Consider the following 18199-nt stretch of genomic DNA (forward strand, 5'->3'; position numbering starts at 1 on the left):
TATGAGTTTTGATTTGTTTTTATCTTACTCTTTTTTTACTTTATTTAAGAAAGTATATGGAAACTTTTTAAATAGAAAGTGTAGAATTATACTAAATAAAGTTAATAAAATTTTTAAATTGGATTGTATAAGTTAATCACTGGGATGTTAATCACTAAACCAGTGATTCCAGGAAATTCATGAACAAAATAGATGTTTAATTTTGAAATAATTGTAAAATTGTAAGGTAAATTTATACAAATACGTGGTCTATTCTTGCTCTACAATTTTTAAATTATTTTAAAATTCAACCTTTAATTAGTTCATGAACTTTTGGGATGTTTAGATAATAAAACTGGTTTAGAAAACTGGAAGAAGCCAATTATAACTCTGTGGATATATAATTTACTCTACCATTTATCAAAGTTAGTTCAATATCGTTCTTATTTGAACAATAGAAGTTATTGTATCTCATAGAATACCGTAGACTTGGATACTCAGCAAAGATAGCAGATAGATGACCAGAGATCCCAAGAAGCTACTTCTTGACCAGTTAGGAGCTGGCAATTGAATGCTCTTCCCAAATCATTGATAATTTTCATTATATTCCCTGATACATTACCAAATGACTTTATTTGAATTTCAAACTATGCTTATAGTTTCCCGATCTCCAAGAAATTATTCAAATATTAGTTAAAATATTTGTCACCACTCCCAAATAAAACGCAACACATCATTCGTTCTTCATCTGTCTTGTTCAGCTCAATAAAACACTTAAGTCTAATTTTGTTACAAAGTCCTTCCGCTTATTCATTTTCTCGGTTTTACTCAAAATATATAGGAGTTTAAATTATAGAAAAAATTAATTAATTATGCATAAAACAATCGCACACACGCAACTATACTGCCTAGTAAAAAAAAAACAAAGAACTTAAGGATGCCACACGATTCTCGCATTTCACGCTCACTTTTTCACTTATGCTTTACTTCTCAATTGTTATATTTAAAGTTGATCATTCTGACACCAAGTACAGCTAGAAGGGAAATTAAAAGATTTCACTTTTAAACTCAAAATTTAGATGTTAGCCAAGTTCAAAACACACAGTGTAAATTTTGCACAAATCAAGTTTCCTATTGTTTTTCATAATAAAATTGTATAGTATATATGTATATATAAAAAAAACAAAAAAACAATGTGGGATTTAAAATTGTTGCACATCTATATAGATCAGAAATCAATAGAATTTCGACTTAAATGATCTTCCTTAAACTGTTATACCATTTGTAGCATACTTTTGGACCTTTAAGCTCTGAAAACCAGTGCAAAATTAAGTGTGTTTCTGAACTTAGCTTTAAACATACATATATAAGGATTTATGGGCAGTTTTCCCGGACGGGGCTACATACATACATACAAACTCCAATTGCTGTGTATGGCGTCAAGTGTGTGTAAAAAAAGTGTTGATACTATATGTCCAGAGTTTGGAAATAAAAGAGGGGAAACGTGGGGCTATAAAGTCTAATCGTAAATGTTAGAATTCGCAGGGCATGAAAAATGCTATCGATGAGTTTTTGGGAACTGAACACACACCCCGCATTATAAGGTTTCTGTGGAAAACGGAATAATTTTGCCAGATCTGTGGAGGGAGAATAATAATGGTTTCAGACTCCGAATCCCGGATTCTGGACGCTGGCTGTGCTGCTCGCAGTAATTATTGTGTGTGGGCCGATATCACGATGTTGATCTGCGGATAGACATCTGGCTTGGCCTCCGATGTAATTAGCTGAACCATCCGCTGCTGTAGTTCGTCCTGGCTAGCTTGCGTTCCCGGCGGAATCATCCAAATGGCATCTACAAAAGAGATTCTAGCATTAGAAGTGATGTTCTTCAATGAGGCGAGAATGAAACTACGCGAAAACTCTTTCTCTCTAATTGCCTTAGGATAAACTGCAGGAATGTAGTGTAAATTTTGTTGCTAATTATTTAGAAAACCTATCTCAAAATCTTATGAAATTCTCCACTTAATGCCTTTTAGGAAAAGGCAAACAACTTAACCGATTGACTCCTTCTTAAATTTAAAGTCTCTTTTTATCTTTGCTCACCGCCAAAGTACCAGCCATTTGGTGTGCACAATCGCCACATTATTGGAGGCTGCGTCGGCATCAGATCGGCCAGGATATCACAAGTTTCGCCCGGACGTAGGGCGGGCACATTGATGCGCTGCGTCTGGATGGGTGAGGTGAGATAGCAGTTGTTTGGCCAACGCTCGGTGCCGTCATTCTGCAGTTGGAAGGCCTGCTGCTGGGCATTCAAATGTTTGCCCTGCACGATCTTCATCGAGGGCAGCGACTGCAGGCTGCAGAAGTCCAGATAACAGCCCACGGCCATCTGTAGGCTCCTGGAAAAGCGAAAAATAAAAATGAATATCGTTGTGGTCAGTTTTGGGAGGCCTCACCAGTTGCTCATCTCCAGGTAGAATCTGGCCGATTCACGGTTCATCTGATTGTTCATCAGACTCTGGAACTGGCTGATCAGATCCTCGTGATCCGTGGTGCCCATGCAGCTGAACTGTTGCAGCAATATGGAGTCGATATCAAAGTCGTTTGTCGGTAATGCTTTGATTGGTGCTGCGGGCGCCGATGCGGCTGTTGTGGCTGTGGGATTCTGATGGGAATTTGGATTCGGATTCGGCTGCGGATGGGGCAGCATGCCGGGCGGCGCTGGCAGCGGGATGGCCATCATGGGGTTCGTGGTTGTTGTTGTGTTGGTTGTTAGTCCGAACAGGGGCTCGCATTGCATTTGTTGTTGCTGCTGCGGATCGGCATTGGCATTCGTATGCGCATTTGCATTCTGATTTTGATTTAGGTTCAGGTTTAGGTTTTGATTCTGCACTTCTGTTGAGCTCTCGTAGTTCTCCTCCACATCCATGTTGCTGCTGGCGGCGCTTGCTCTTGCTCCTTCGCTGGATTAGCCCGTTCTTTGTGCTTTCTACGATAAAGAAATGAGTAAATAAATCGCTTTCAAAACGTAAATGCGTTTTAAGCTTTGTTGTTATTTCGTGAACTTGTACACACGCACACACGCGCATTCCGAAATACTTACACACGCACACACACGCAGGGGATGTAGCAGCTGGCGAAAACAACAACAACAACAACAGAGGTTGACCTCTGCTGCAGCGCGGCTGTCGAATGGCTGGAGCCCGTGTCGGTTGGCGTAGCCTGTGACCTGTGACCTCAATCAACCAAACAAATCGGCGGCGATCGCTAAAACAGCGAAAATGTCCGGGAATAGAATAAAAAAGGCAACAATGCTGGACAGTGTGACCAGGCGATGTAGAGCGGAGCAGAGTGTGACCGCGGCGCGACATTCGATAAATTTTAGAAGAATAGATATATCGATATCTCGTGTTTTCCTATTACCAGTGAATATCAGCTTGGAAGTTTAAGATTACTGAATCAACAAAATAAATTATTATTTAGGCCTGCTCCGGTAATCGTAAAATTTTTTCGTTTTCGTTTTGGGCGAAATCCCATTTTGTTGTGATGCAGATCCAGTGTGACCAGCGGCCGCGGCAGGCAAAATCCTCCCCCTCCGTGACGCCGTGACGAATTTTATCGAAAAGTCTGGTCAGCCAGACCAATCTCTCCGACTCTCGCGAGATTTTCTCGCTGCTCCGCCGCATTAACAATTTGTTAAGTATTGTTAACAAAACCGTACAGTAGCCGGTTGATTGCAAATTTCGCGTTGAGCCGCCGAATTGGGGGAACATTCAAAACATTTAATATTTTATCTAAAACAACGCGTGGTTTACCAATTTTTTTTTTGGAAAGAAAACAAAATACAAACAACGAGAGGTGATTGTGCAAAGGAAACAAGCCAAAAATATTCAATTGGAGTTCGCAAGAGATTTAAACAAAAAATAGTAAACAAATAAAAGTCACCGAGGAAAGTGTGTTCGCAAATACCGCCAAGCGAAAAGCGGAATAACAGTGAAACTAATAATAAAGGCATAATTTATTGAAAATATTCAACCAATCAAACGCCAGTTATACAAATTCGAGAGAGTTGAGAGAAGCGACAAACAAAACCACAACAACAACAAAGATGGCAGCACTAAACAAATTCACAAAAACACTGTCCATTGATGAAAAGGCGGAGATCAAGGAAAAATTCACCGAGGTAAGTTGGTGGAAGCGACAAGAAGCGAGTAACGAACAACTAATAAAATCATGAATAATAAGAAACCGAGATAAATGTAGAAAATCAATCAATAACAATAATAGAGGCGGCAAATTATTAAAATTAATTGTCAATTGCATGACTCACTCGCATGCACCCACACAAACACCCAGACACGCCACAAGCGTGGCTCTGAAAGGAAGAGGAGGTGGAGAAGGAAGAAACCGTTAAGCGGTGCATGTGGGCGTCGTCGTTGATAATGGGGAGCAACGACGCCGACTGCGGCTGCGACGCTGGCCTTCAACAGTGCGAATCAACCCCCCATGATGTTACGACGAGGAGAAGGATGATGCCTTGGTGGGGGAGGGGAAGAGAGAGAGAGAGGAAAAGAGCAAGAAAAAGCGACAACGTTGAAGAAGAGACAACGCATTGCCAGCTAACGGTTAATGTGGCTGCTTCATGGGCTCCACTGTGTGTGTGTGTGTGGTAAAGAGGGTGTGTGTCTGTGTGTGTTTAAGAGAGAGAGAGTGAGTGGGTGGAGGGGGGGACAGATGAGCAAACAAGTTTCCCACATCTCCTTTATCTTTTCTCCGCTCTAGCTCTCCGGGAGAAATAGAGTTGGACTATTACAAAAATACTAGTATTTCATGTACGACAGTGTTATCTGATTGTATTTCAAATACTTTTACTTGGCTTATATAGTAATTGCATTCAAAATACTTCTACTTTGATTTTTCCTATCTTTAGCTTTCTTTTTCTTGTTTAAATCTACAAGATGAATAATCTGCAAAGTGAATTGATAAAAATTTTAAAGCTAGATCAAGAATTTATACACCTTATAATGGAGGTCTTTTCTAAAACTAGTACTCTACAGTTTATTACAGGGTATCTCATAGTCGCGTACATAATATAAAAAACAATAAATAATAAACAAAAATTTCACTTGTCAAATATTTATGTTTGTACGACTTTGAAAAGATTTTATTTAAATTTTAGCAAGGCCAGCAGCGGTATAACGTGCATTTATTTCCATACTATGACACCACATAAAAGTATCTCCCCTCGTCACCCTTAACAGGGGGCGAGCTCAAAGGGGCCAGAGCTCGGAAAACCAGTTTCTGCTTAAAATAAAAATACAAATCGCAAGCACACAAGCACAAACATTAATATACCAGCAAACTCACTTAGAGAGCGTGAAAAACAACGTCTCAGCATCAGTTTATATCTTGGCTTTGCTCTGAAAGCAGCAGCAGCCATACAGTGGGACCACAATCGGTGAATAGGAATGCAGGAATACAGGAATGCAGAAATTTACAGGATCATCCATAAATACGAAAGCTAGAAGAGTTTTGTAGAAAATCACTAACCCGTCGAGTCAGTGTCACCTGAAAATCTTCGGTTTAATATAGGTTTAGTATAAGTATAGTATAAGCCAAGAACCAAGTACCAAGAATTTCCCCACGTAACTCTTTCTTTGGCCCAATGTGCGCCGTGCCACTCGTCACCTTGGTTTAAGGGGCACTGAGAGTCAAGCAATTTTAGCTTAATTTTATGCACACATTTAATAGTTTTCAATTGTTTCTTGCTATTTTTCCACCGTCATATTCTTTACCCCGGGTGTCCCCTCCTCCTGCCTGCACTCTTTTGCAATTTGCATTTCGCTGAGCTCGTAATTCTCCTCAATTCCAAGACCAAAAATAGAGGAATAACAAAAACACCCACGCCTGGAAGTGCAGAGTGGAGCCAAGCCGGTCATAAAAAATATTGAGTATGTTTGAAGACATAAAAACAAGTTCGCAAAGGATACACGCAGAAAAACAAACTAACTTGCCTGAACAATTGGGAAGAAAATATAAATATACTAGAGCTACTATATGTAATAGCTCATAAAGCTTTCAGCCCTTTTAGTTCCCAGCGTTATCGAATGTCCAAGCTGGTGTTTTGCTGTGTTTATATGTATGTCTTTCAGTTTCCGTTACAGGCTCTTAAATAACACTAGATTAAATGTAAACCTATTAAGTCTGGAATTCTATTAAATGTTATTTGGTTTGTTAGCTTGTGAATTCTATTATGACATTGTCAAGGAAGTCATAAAGAAAATGTCCTTATTAGATGTATTTTCTTTCAGATAAGTTTCTTATATGATTGATTTCAATCAAAACCTGATTTATGCTAACCGGCAGTTTATCTGTTAGATAAATATAAACATGGACATGAATAATCAATTAAAATATTTCAAAAACTAAAGATATATGAAATAGATATAGTTATTGGTCAATTATAAACTATATTCTCTCTATTTTGTTAGACAAAGTAATACATTATAACCGCTGATCATGGCTAATAGCATATGAGTAACACATTGTGGCCTCTGCTAATTCAAGAACTGAGGCTGAGTTGCCACACCCACGCACAAAGCACTGCCTTTGTTTGTCTTTCGTCTCTGGTTTCTTTTCCTCTTTCTCCTTGTTTTGTTTCTTCGTCTTGTTGTTTCTGTTTCTGTTGCTGTTGCTGTTGCTGTTTCTCTGCTGCGTGGGAGTGTCAGTGTTAATTGCCGCTAAGCTGCGCATTTTGAGTGCCCGATGTGAAGGAGATATGAATGTGTTTTTATGGGTAATCGGGGCTGCATACTTGATAAACTATTCCGGTCACAATATAATTTCATGAAATTATTTTAAAATTTATATAAAAGATATACCACTATTAAAAACCTTATTTTTTGTATTATAAATAATTTTATTTATAATAAAAAATAACAATATATATATAATATAATCCCCTGAGTATACAATCAATGAACTGTGAGCCACTGTGCCACTGTGCCAGTCCCTTTTGATGGATTCTGTCTGTCGTGTGTGTGTTGGTTTCCATTAAACAATCGTTGGCATTTGCATTAAAATTACAAAAAAGAAATGACACAGAAAATTGTTAAGTAAATAAAGACGGAGAGTGGAAATCGTTTTTATATCGAAATGCTGGAAGTGCTTGAGCTGTGGCCCCTTTTGCATTTAAAATTAACTTGAATGCAACCATACAATATTGACAAAAGCCAAGCTGCAGGCACATCTCGATGAAATATATATTCGAAAATGCTGAAGCTAAAGTAAATGTTGTTTTTTTGATGTGAACGGGAACCTAAGACTAAGATAATAGCATCTATAAATGGTATTTTTTTTCAAAATGAAAATCCAAAATGATTGTAAGGAAATCCCTATCGAAAAATAATTACAACTAACATTGTATTTATAGCCTTTGAACCTTTAAGATAATGCGGGTAGATAAAGATACTTAACGCCCGCCGTGTGGTCTAACTTCTGCAGGGCAATTTAGGCACAATTTAACACAAATAGATGTTAATTAGCGGCCTCGAAAAAAAAAAAAACGAAGACAAGTCGCGTTTATTGTTTTGTTTGCAGAGCTTTTGGGGAGGGTAAATGTTTGAGTGACGTAATTGCAAATATTATCTGGCCAAGAAAACAATTTTGCGTCACTTTGTTTCGCTTTCGTTAAACCGGTTTCCAGGTCGCCAGCATTTTTAAGCATATCAAGTATTGCCATCCGATAATGCAACTACTTTTTACCCTTCCGAAACACCAACCATTACCTCATTCCACCCACTTTTTATGGCCCGACTCTGCCAACAAAGATAGTCTTACATCAACATGAAACATAACAACAAAAGTAAAGCTAAGCCGAACATTTTTATACATTAACAAACAGTTATCAGTTAACTGTAATAGTTTAATTTATTAGGCCAGATTGTCAAACGACAGCTATATAACTCTGAACTACAAGGATTTCTTTGATCGATTTCCAAGTAAAAAGCAATAATCTTTCGATTTATATGGTATTATCTCTAAAAACAGATTAGATTAGGTTTCAAGATAGTATATGGTTTATATTTTATATTTTAAGCTGACAACAAGAGGAATCACCTTTTAATTACTGTACTGCTTAGTGATACTGATCTTAGATACATGTACATATCTTATGCCCAAAAATACTAATACCCTTTGCTAGAGTAAAAAATAAATAAAAACAGCACTACAACAACGCCCGCTGATTGAACGTGACTCAACATCATTCGTAGCATGTTAATCAACATTGTCTGAATACATAGTTTGATATTCGAACGAGTACCCGTTAAATACTCGAATTGTCCCCCTTTTGACCCCCTAACCAAGAAATAGCTCTTCAAATATGGGTAAAGGAAATCAACTGAACAAAAATTAATAATGAGCCCATGCGTATGCGTATGCCTATGATGATGATATGTGATAGATAGTTATTTGCCTACCGTTGCACAGCCGTAACCGCAATAGAAAAGACCACCAAAAGATACTTAATAACGAAGGCCTCACAAAAACAAAAAAAAAAAAAAAAGGTACAAAACCGGTTACAAAAGTGTGCCAAAATTGGAAAAACCACTTCTAAATTCCATACAGTCCAGGAGGCAAACAATTAGAAAGAAACGTGGGCTTTAGCTCCCAAATAATTGATTTGTATTGTAATTTTGCACACAATTCTAAGAACTGTACACAAGAATGTGGCTTTAAATTCTATAAATACCATAGGGATAATACAAATTTTGAATTGGTTCTAAAATATATAAATCTAGGGATATTAATATTATAAATATCCAATTATTGTTGGGTATCCCATAGTCGTGGCTTTCGATTTCTTATTTTAATTGAAATGAATCATTAGCGATGCAAGTGAACCGAAATGTTGTGGTTATAGGCAGCTCTTAATTTGGCTAATAAACTAGTTTCCCCTTATTTGAGATATCTATTTCCCCATCACATCCATTGAGTCAACAGTGTTTCGTCAAGTGTAGAGCACGCGACCAAAGGGGGATCTGCTGTGAAAGTCAACGGTGCAGTTCATTATGACAAATTTACAGTTCATCAGCGATACAAAAAAAAAACAGAAAAAAAGTCAAATGGAAAATCGGGGAGACTGTATATGTTTGTGTAAAAAAGGGGGTAAATATTAGCAATGAGCCACTAAATCATCAGTGTCTCTGTTTACCATACCATACCCATACCCCATATCCATATCCATTTTCCTCCGATTTCTCCCTCTCCCTCTCTCTCTCTCTCTCTATCACTCTGCTTCCAAGTGAAACCCGAAAATGGCAAAAGCTGATAAAACGAAGTGACAAACAATCCAACAACGCGCTGCCCGTAAAAGGTAAATGGCGTTCAGAGTTCAACAAACCCAGTCTGAGTTCGCACAAAAACAATCACAAAACAAGAAAGGAAGCGAACTTTAGGAAGCCAAAGTCTGTATACCCTTGAAATAATAAAGGATCTGGTTTAGTTTTAAGCCAAACTTTATAATCAACACTCAAGTAACTAAAGGATAAAGCCTTTGGAGTTTATCTCTCAAATTTGATATTTATTTTTAATAAACTTTATTTCTCCATGTCCTTCTCCAGATTTTGTGGTATTTAAGATCCTTTTAGACGAGGAATTCATAATATATATATCTTCAATCTTAACTATTATCTAAGTAGCAATCCTTGTACTCCACAAATAATGATAGCTTTATATTTAAGGCAGCTGCATTTGCTTTAAGCTATAAAAACAAAGAAAATTCCATTTATTAATTGCATAATAGTAGTATATGCATAATATAGCGGTTAACAGTTGTTGCTGTTTATTTATTTCAATATGGTTTGGTAAAGTGGACCTTGGGAGTGGCCCCAATTACAACAGTCAAGTGTCTTTGTACATCCAGACGGGGTTAGTCATCCCGACCATTTTGACGATGACTCCCGATGGTGACTATGTATTATGTATGACTGCACGGGTGTAAAAAAATATAAAAATATATATAAGTATGACTTTAAATATATTCCCAATATGGAAATCTTCATTGTTTTTGTTATCAGCCATATTTTTAGCAATCCAATAAAAGCTAAGGATAATGCGAATGCAATTATGTTGTAGAGGAAGTCCTAAAACTGTATTGTCGCATTTCCTTGTCTTATCGCGTAGCTCAAACTTTCATTATCTGGGCTGGCATTAGATTTATGTTCGACAAGTTATAATAAACAGAAATGACACTTGGCACATAATTCACTTGCTGATACAATGCCTATTAAAAAACCAATTACGTTTAATTGCGTGTCCCGCTCTCTTTTTCTCTCTCTTTTTTTGGGGGTTTCTTTTTTTTTTACTTTGCTCACCTTACCTTTATCTCTTTCAATAAGTTTTACCTGGCCGGCAAAAGTGTGTGTGGTATTGCATTTAGCCAAAAACTTTTCGATGCGTAAGCGATTTCTTCAAAATGTATTTTGTGGACACTTGAGTATGTTGCGAACAGGGTTGCCAAGTCGAGGGAGAAACCGTAGATTAAGTTATGACTCAACTCGAATATAAATGTACATACATGAGTATTCATTTCCTTGTAGCATATTTCTTTACAAGATGAGTCGCCCTGGCGCCAAACGAATTAGTCATTCATTAATGAAGAATTTTTCAATGAAATACTTGTTGAATTTACTATTTACTATTAGGCTTAGAATATACTTTTTAATTTTTAGATATTAGTTAGATTTGCTTGATCCAACCATATTTATCTATCTTTTTTCACTTGAAAAGAGTAGAGTTGTTTATATAATTCTTGCTAGTGGAATTTAAAATTCTCCCATTCGATTTATCGATGAAAATGAGAACGGTGAGTTAATTACACAGATCAACAAAGTTCATACGTTTTTATTTCTGTACCTAATTCTATGAAGCGTCTGTAGTCCTTCTGATTTGTTCAAAACCATCTTTTAAATTCTATGCACTATGTAGATAAAATTTAAAGACCAAGAAAAATATATTGGTAAGTCCCGGTTATCGCATAGTCGTGCCACTCGACTATAACGTTCTCTCTCTTGTTTTTTTGTCGACCTGTGTTATCAGTGCGCTCTTAAAAACAAAAAAAAAAAACGAACAGAAGTTTTTGGAAGAGGAGATTAGAAGAACGAAATTACAAAGAATTGGTCATTAAACGTTTGTGTTATTTATATATGCACATATGTATATATTTATATACACACATGTATTAAAGTACTGTCTAGTACTGACTTATTTTCAATAGTGTGCTTATGGTCTTACTTGTGACTATTCAGGATGACGCGTTCTTCAAAAGGTGTTCTTCTCTACCACTCTCTCGCTCCCCATTGCTCTCTTTCTCACTGATAAAGACCCAGTTCGATTAGTAGTTTTTTTTTTTATATATTTTTTTCTGATAAAAGAAAAGGCATAAATAGTGGGCACCACTGAACCACTCGCTTAGTACCCAGTACCAGCTTGTCGAAAGCTCACCAGCAAACGAGTGTAAAGGATTACCGGAAACAAAGGATTTTATTAATTACCTAAAGGGATCGCGCGCAGAATCCTTGACGCTCTCTCTTTCTTTCGGCCTTTCTCTCGCGTTTTGCTCTCTTTTAATTGCTTTCTTCTCGCGCGTGTCGTGTGTTGTTGTGGGTGTGTGTGTGTGTGTATATAGTGTTTTTTTTGTTGTTGTTTAACAAGAAGGAATCCGTGCCGTAACATAAACAAAATCTTAATTAACTTCGTGCGCAAATCAATTGAAAATAATGGCCGATATTATCGACATCCAGCAACATCAGACGATCGAGGAGTTCAAGCTGAATCTCGAGGAGCAGTTGCCCGACGTAGGTGGCGCCAGCGTAGCAGCTACAGTGGATATTCGCTAAAGCTGACATTGATAAACTAAACCTTCCTTAGACCTTCTAGAATTAAAAGTAGTGCTTTTAAAGTAAAATTTTTTAGAAATTTATTTATTTATTACTATTTTTGTTTATAGATTTGTTTAATTACTTAAAAATCTATTTTTGATCGATAAATGCGATTAAAAATCTATATCGATTAAATGTATTTTGTGTTCATAGATATCTGATTCCTGGATTGATTTAGAAAACTTTGTTTAGATATAGTTTATGGCAGCTTAACTTATTTTTATCGATTTTTAATCGATGATTTCTTTAATTTTTATATCATCCAACTCTTTTTTTTATGGAATTACATTAAACGGAAGTTTGCGAAATTGATTTATGGAAGTTCGACTGTAACTTGAACGTTTTTTTTTTTTTTATTACTCACGATTCACGTAATCGCACTCCCTCTCAATTCTCGTGTGTGTCTGTGCTTTTCGATTGCCGCCGTATCGCTGTTTCCCGGCGTATTTTATGGACTTTTAATCGATAACACAGACGGGAACCGACACGCATACAAATGGCCAAAAGCGGGCCTTTGCAGGGAAGAACACCTTCGCCAAAGGCAGGTGACCCGAGCTCAAACAAAAAAAAGTAGCGAGAATCGAAAATCACTTCCGCTCGACGTCAGTCATAAGTTATATTGGACACTCTATTCTCCCTGCTCCCTTTTATGATAACCAGATCGCCACATTCCACTTTTGCCCAAGGACTTTTCGGTCTCTGCCACCCACCGCCCACCGCTATCATTACCATATACATAATCGAGTGCTGTGTTCGATTCTATGTTCGCTTTTTGGCGCACACAAGTTTATCTTATCGGCAAACAGGCCAAGCGCAGCAATCAACGCACCACTACCAGTACAGGCGCTGAGACCACCTATAAATTCCACAGTCCAGTATCACCCAACTCCCCCTTTTCGCGCTTTTGGGGCCTTTCAATTTCCACGAGCGGCATAAAAGAGGGAAAAGAAGAGAGCGAACAGCGCCCAGCTAAATATTTGTTTTTCCCTATATTGTGGCGGATATGGGTTGGGTTCAGGGAAATTAGCAAAATTCTTAGGGTCTCTCTATCCATCGGGGTTTATAATTATTATTCCATTGGTCCAATCTAATGAGTAAATGCTGTTTATCTTAAGTAAATCCTAATGAAACCCCACCACCCAAGTGTTTTCCCACTGAATCATCGGGGTGATTTATACAAATTTGTTTAGGTTTTCGCACTTTTCGATTAGCTCTTTGTTTCTTTTTTCTGTGTAGACAGATTCTTCATTATTTACCGCCTCTCGACTGTTTAATTTCAAACAAAACAATTGACGATACTCAGCGATAGTATGTTGTCAGTCATTCAGTCAGGTGAAGAATAGTTCCCCAGGAACTAGGAACAAAAAAAATAGAATGCAAATTAAAGCCGATAAGGCCGACATACAGACACCCGACGACCGACTTTGGTGATAAGGTCGCGTGAGATGGAAATTCAATTTTTTTTTTTCATAAACATTCCAGCGATAAAGTGGAGGCACTAGAGACTACGGATGTGTGTTTGCAATCTGGATTTGATTGATGACTCACAGACCGACCGATCGACTCACTCATGACCGGTGAGGATTACTCATAGAGATCTCTCTTCTCAGCCGCTCAAGTGTTTCTATTTTTAGCCTAAAATATTTGCATTTTCTGTGCCAGGTTTTGAGAAAGGGTCAATAGTGTTTATTTAATGTCGAAAGATGAGCTGTTCGAATACGAAAAAGGAAGAGCAATGAGTTTAATGAGTTATTCATCAATAGTTTAGTAACAAAATAGGTGGAAATTATACTTATATTCTATTGTACCCTAAATATTAACCCCTTATTCTCTATATTCTTTAACAGTTGGACGCCAACAAGGATGGCTTCATCGATCTGCACGAGCTGAAGGATGCCCTCAACCAGGTTGGCTTCAAGTTGGCCGGTTACCAGGTCCGCGAGATGATCGATGAGTTCAAAAGCAAGCAGCGTACCGCCCATCAGGGCAAGCTGAATCTGGAGGAGTTCGAGACGCTGTGCCTGGACCTCAAGAGCAAGGATGTGGCCAGTACATTCAAGACGGTGGTGTCAAAGAAGGAGAATCTGGAGACTCTTGGCGGTATGTCGAGCATATCGTCGGAAGGTACCACCCATTCGGTGCGCCTCGAGGAGCAGCTGGCCTTCTCCGATTGGATCAATTCGAATCTGGGGCATGACAAGGATTTGCAGCATCTGCTGCCCATCGACAGCGAAGGCAAGCGTTTGTATTTGAGCATTAAGGATGGCATCCTCCTGTGCAAGATCATCAACCACTCCTGCCCGGACACAATCGACGAGCGGGCGATTAACAAGAAGAATCTGACGGTGTACCGGGAGTTTGAGAATCTGACCCTGGCCCTCGTCTCCTCGCAGGCAATCGGTTGCAATATCGTCAATATCGACGCCCACGATTTGGCCAAGGGCAAGCCCCATCTGGTGCTGGGTCTCCTCTGGCAGATCATCCGCATCGGTCTCTTTAGCCACATCACCCTGGACAGCTGTCCGGGACTGGCGGGCCTTCTGTTCGACAACGAGCGTCTGGAGGATCTGATGAAAATGTCGCCAGAGGCCATTCTTTTGCGATGGGTTAACCATCATTTGGAGCGTGCCGGCATCTCGAGGCGATGCACTAACTTCCAGTCTGACATTGTCGACTCTGAGATCTACTCGCACCTGCTGAAGCAGATTGCGGGCAATGATGCGGACGTAAATCTGGATGCCCTGCGCGAGGCGGATCTTCAGCAAAGGGCGGAAATTATGCTGCAGCAGGCGGCCAAGCTCAATTGCCGCAGCTTCCTCACGCCACAGGATGTGGTCAATGGCGTTTACAAACTCAATCTGGCCTTTGTGGCCAATCTGTTTAACAATCATCCTGGCTTGGACAAGCCCGAGCAGATTGAGGGATTGGAGTCTATCGAGGAGACGCGCGAAGAGAAGAGTAAGTACAACATGATTTTTTAAGAGAGAGAGAGAGAGAGAGTTTAAATAAATAAGATGCATAACGCAGGCTTCAAAGAATCTTTATCAGTTTTTGCTGCTGTTTTTCGCTTTCATTTTCCACTTGTTCTTTTTGGAAAACACACACCCAACCCGCATCATGCAATCGGGTTCTCTTATCGCGAGGCAAACAGAAACTCTTATTCGCTTCGTTGCTCTTAAACTTGTTCCACATTTTTTTTTATCAGAGACTTTAACACGAGCCAAAAAGATATACTACAAGAATGTCTCAGAAACCTGACAAACACACTTTGTACGAAAAATTCCATATTACGACGCCAAGGATAGCTCTTACGAAGAACAACACGTACTGGAAACAATCAGGAAAAATTGCATAATTATAAACAATAGAAATGACATCATTTAAAAGCAATATCTGACGTAGAAGAGAAAATATTCATAGTTTTTAGATTCTAATTTTTAAAGACTTTTAATTAATGAAGATGGGATAAAATCGATATTGGATCTCATTGAATTCTAAAATAATTATGTTATCGATTTAATCGATGTTATTTTCTAAAACAGCGATGGGCACGCAGTGGCTCAATTTGCTCACGCTGCTCAAACCGTTATCTTTTTTCGGAGGCGCCAGCATGTCGCACAATTGCAGACGCACAAGTGCAGTGCTCGCGACCAGCAAACCGTGAAGATTTACAAAAACAACCACACTGACCTTTGGCGCAGGTAGCGAGCCCATCGCCGCGATCCCGAGTTTGCAACAACAAAACACAAGCGACCCGAACTCGCACATCGTCCCAAAAACAAGAACAATTTTAAAGGGAATTGTGCGGCTAGCGTTGACTTCTGCACTAAAGAAAAAAGATTGGATTTTTTTTGCAGTCGTTTTTCTTAGGCGGACATAAATGCACGCAAAAATGGCTGAAGATATTGATCTACTCAAAAAGTTTTTGTCAGTGTATTTTCTCGGCTCGCACATTCTGTGTGTCGCGTGGGTGCGACGCTTCGCGACGCTGGGGGTTGTTCTTGTTTTTTTTTTTTTCAGCGAGCTGCTGCTCAAACCGTTAGATCTCGTGCCCATCGCTGTTCTAAAAGATCGATACAAAATCGATTCATTTATAATCGAAAACCCAGCTTTACTTATTAAATAAATAACCTTTTTAATTGGTTATCCTATTTATTTATCCAGCCTACCGCAACTGGATGAACTCCATGGGCGTGTCACCACATGTGAACTGGCTATACTCCGACTTGGCCGATGGCCTGGTCATCTTCCAACTCTTCGACGTGATCAAGCCGGGCATTGTGAACTGGTCAAAGGTGCACAAGCGTTTTACGCCGCTGCGCAAGTTCATGGAGAAGCTGGAGAACTGCAACTATGCTGTGGATCTGGGCAAGCAGCTGAAATTCTCGCTGGTCGGAATCGCTGGTCAGGATCTGAACGATGGCAATGCGACGTTGACTCTGGGTGAGTTACAAAACACTTATTTTCACATGCAACAAACATTTTTATGATAACTGGTATTTGTTTTTGTTGGTTAGCTCTCATTTGGCAGCTGATGCGCGCCTACACCTTGTCCATACTGTCCCGCTTGGCCAACACGGGCAACCCCATCATCGAGAAGGAGATCGTTCAGTGGGTGAACAATCGACTAGCGGATGCCGGCAAGCAGTCGCAGCTGCGTAACTTCAACGATCCGGCCATTGCGGATGGCAAGATTGTGATCGATCTGATCGATGCCATCAAGGAGGGAAGCATCAACTACGAACTGGTGCGCACCAGCGGCACCCAGGAGGTGAGTTTTGCAGGGCTATTAACAAATTAATAAGAATATGTTTTTATATTTTCGAATCACCCTTTTTAGGATAATCTGGCCAATGCCAAGTATGCCATATCAATGGCCCGCAAGATCGGCGCCCGCGTCTACGCTCTGCCCGAGGACATCACCGAGGTGAAGCCCAAAATGGTTATGACCGTCTTTGCCTGCATGATGGCGCTGGATTATGTGCCCAACATGGACAGCGTAGACCAGAATAATCACAACTCCGCCGCCGCCAACTCCAACAACAGCAATTAAGTGTAATTAAGCCACGTAAAAACTCAATCAATTATAAATATTAACGAGAAAGTAAAGTAAAGTAAAGTAAAGTAAAGTAAAAAGAATTGAAGGAACGAAGGAAAGAGCTGAAAAACTATGTAAACATTTCATAAATTCGCTTATATAAGTACTCTTTGATCGAAAGATAGTCTTCGCTTCGGTTTACCACCTTTTTTTTTAATATAATTTGATTACCTTTTTGTAATATTTTTATTATATATTAATATATATATATAGAAGAGTATATGAGTTTTCCCCTATTGTAACTAAGCGAAGCATTTTATTCGAGTTTTTCTCGATTCATTTCGTTTACCAATTTTGTAATTTTACAAAAAAAAAAGAAAAAACGCATCCCTGCGACAGAGTAAATACACTGAAACCTTATTTTATAAATAGGGATCTTGCTATTTCTGCTTTAAATTAAAAATAAAAACAAAAAACAAGAGACCACGCAAGATTAAGAGAGAGAGAATTGTAAACAATGAAAGCAATTAACTTTGTAATATATAATATATATATTTATAATATGCGCCTATATAGTAACATATATATATTTACATAAATCGATCTATATATATATATATATTTTTGCATAACGGAGTTGTCCAAAAACGAAAAGCAACAAAACCAACACCGAGAGTAACGGAGAGTAAAACTTTGTATTTAACTTCTTTTTTTTTGTGTAATTAAGTGTAAGCCAGGAGTGTGTAAGCCGCTTTTTGTTTATGTTTTTTTGCTACGTACATATGTACATATGTGTTTTGTTCTATTTCTTTATACATATTTGTTTTTAATTTCGCGTTTAAGTGAGTTTGAAGAAAAGAGAGATGGCAATAGGCGGTGCGGCGCTGAAAGAGATGGCAGGTGGAGAAAAAGACGGCAATAAAGGTCTTTAGTGCAATGAGGCGACATACAAATACAACAAAGCAAAACAAAAATAGATCCAGGAAAACGAAACTTGAAAAATAAAACACACACAAAAAACAAAACAAAAACATTCAAATACTATATTCATAATAAAATTAAAACAATAAAGTAAACCCAAAAAAAAGTATTTCATAATGCAGTTGTTACTGTTGAGTTGGGCTGCTAAAAATCACAATGCAGAGAGAGTTTGGACTCTTGATTAATCTCTTGAGATTACAAAAGCAAATCATCTTCGTTGGCCAAGAAAAATAAACATCTTTTGGTTGAACATTTCTGT

General features: G+C 38.5%; 2 protein-coding genes across 3 annotated transcripts; one reads left to right on the forward strand and one right to left on the reverse strand.

The window, feature by feature from the left end:
- Positions 1-715: 715 nt before the first annotated feature.
- On the reverse strand, positions 716-3424 carry LOC108084984 (protein ILRUN). Its single transcript, XM_017181413.3, has 4 exons — positions 3083-3424; positions 2436-2968; positions 2083-2378; positions 716-1831 (listed from the first exon to the last, which is right to left on the reverse strand). Exons 2-4 carry the CDS (start codon positions 2906-2908, stop codon positions 1692-1694), a joined length of 909 nt encoding a protein of 302 aa, XP_017036902.1. The 5' UTR covers positions 2909-2968; positions 3083-3424; the 3' UTR covers positions 716-1691.
- A 228-nt stretch (positions 3425-3652) lies between these two features.
- Fim (plastin-2 Fim) lies at positions 3653-18049 on the forward strand. Of its 2 annotated transcripts, none has more exons than XM_017181078.3 (5): positions 3653-4162; positions 13769-14879; positions 16086-16364; positions 16439-16692; positions 16762-18049. In XM_017181078.3, exons 1-5 carry the CDS (start codon positions 4088-4090, stop codon positions 16972-16974), a joined length of 1932 nt encoding a protein of 643 aa, XP_017036567.1. In that variant the 5' UTR covers positions 3653-4087; the 3' UTR covers positions 16975-18049. The 2 variants fall into 2 exon arrangements, with proteins under 2 accessions (XP_017036567.1, XP_017036558.1); XM_017181069.3 differs by lacking the exon at positions 3653-4162 and adding an exon at positions 11458-11837.
- Positions 18050-18199: the final 150 nt, after the last annotated feature.

The sequence above is a fragment of the Drosophila kikkawai genome, chromosome X, assembly GCF_030179895.1.
Source record: "Drosophila kikkawai strain 14028-0561.14 chromosome X, DkikHiC1v2, whole genome shotgun sequence".
NCBI classification, from domain to species: domain Eukaryota; kingdom Metazoa; phylum Arthropoda; class Insecta; order Diptera; family Drosophilidae; genus Drosophila; species Drosophila kikkawai.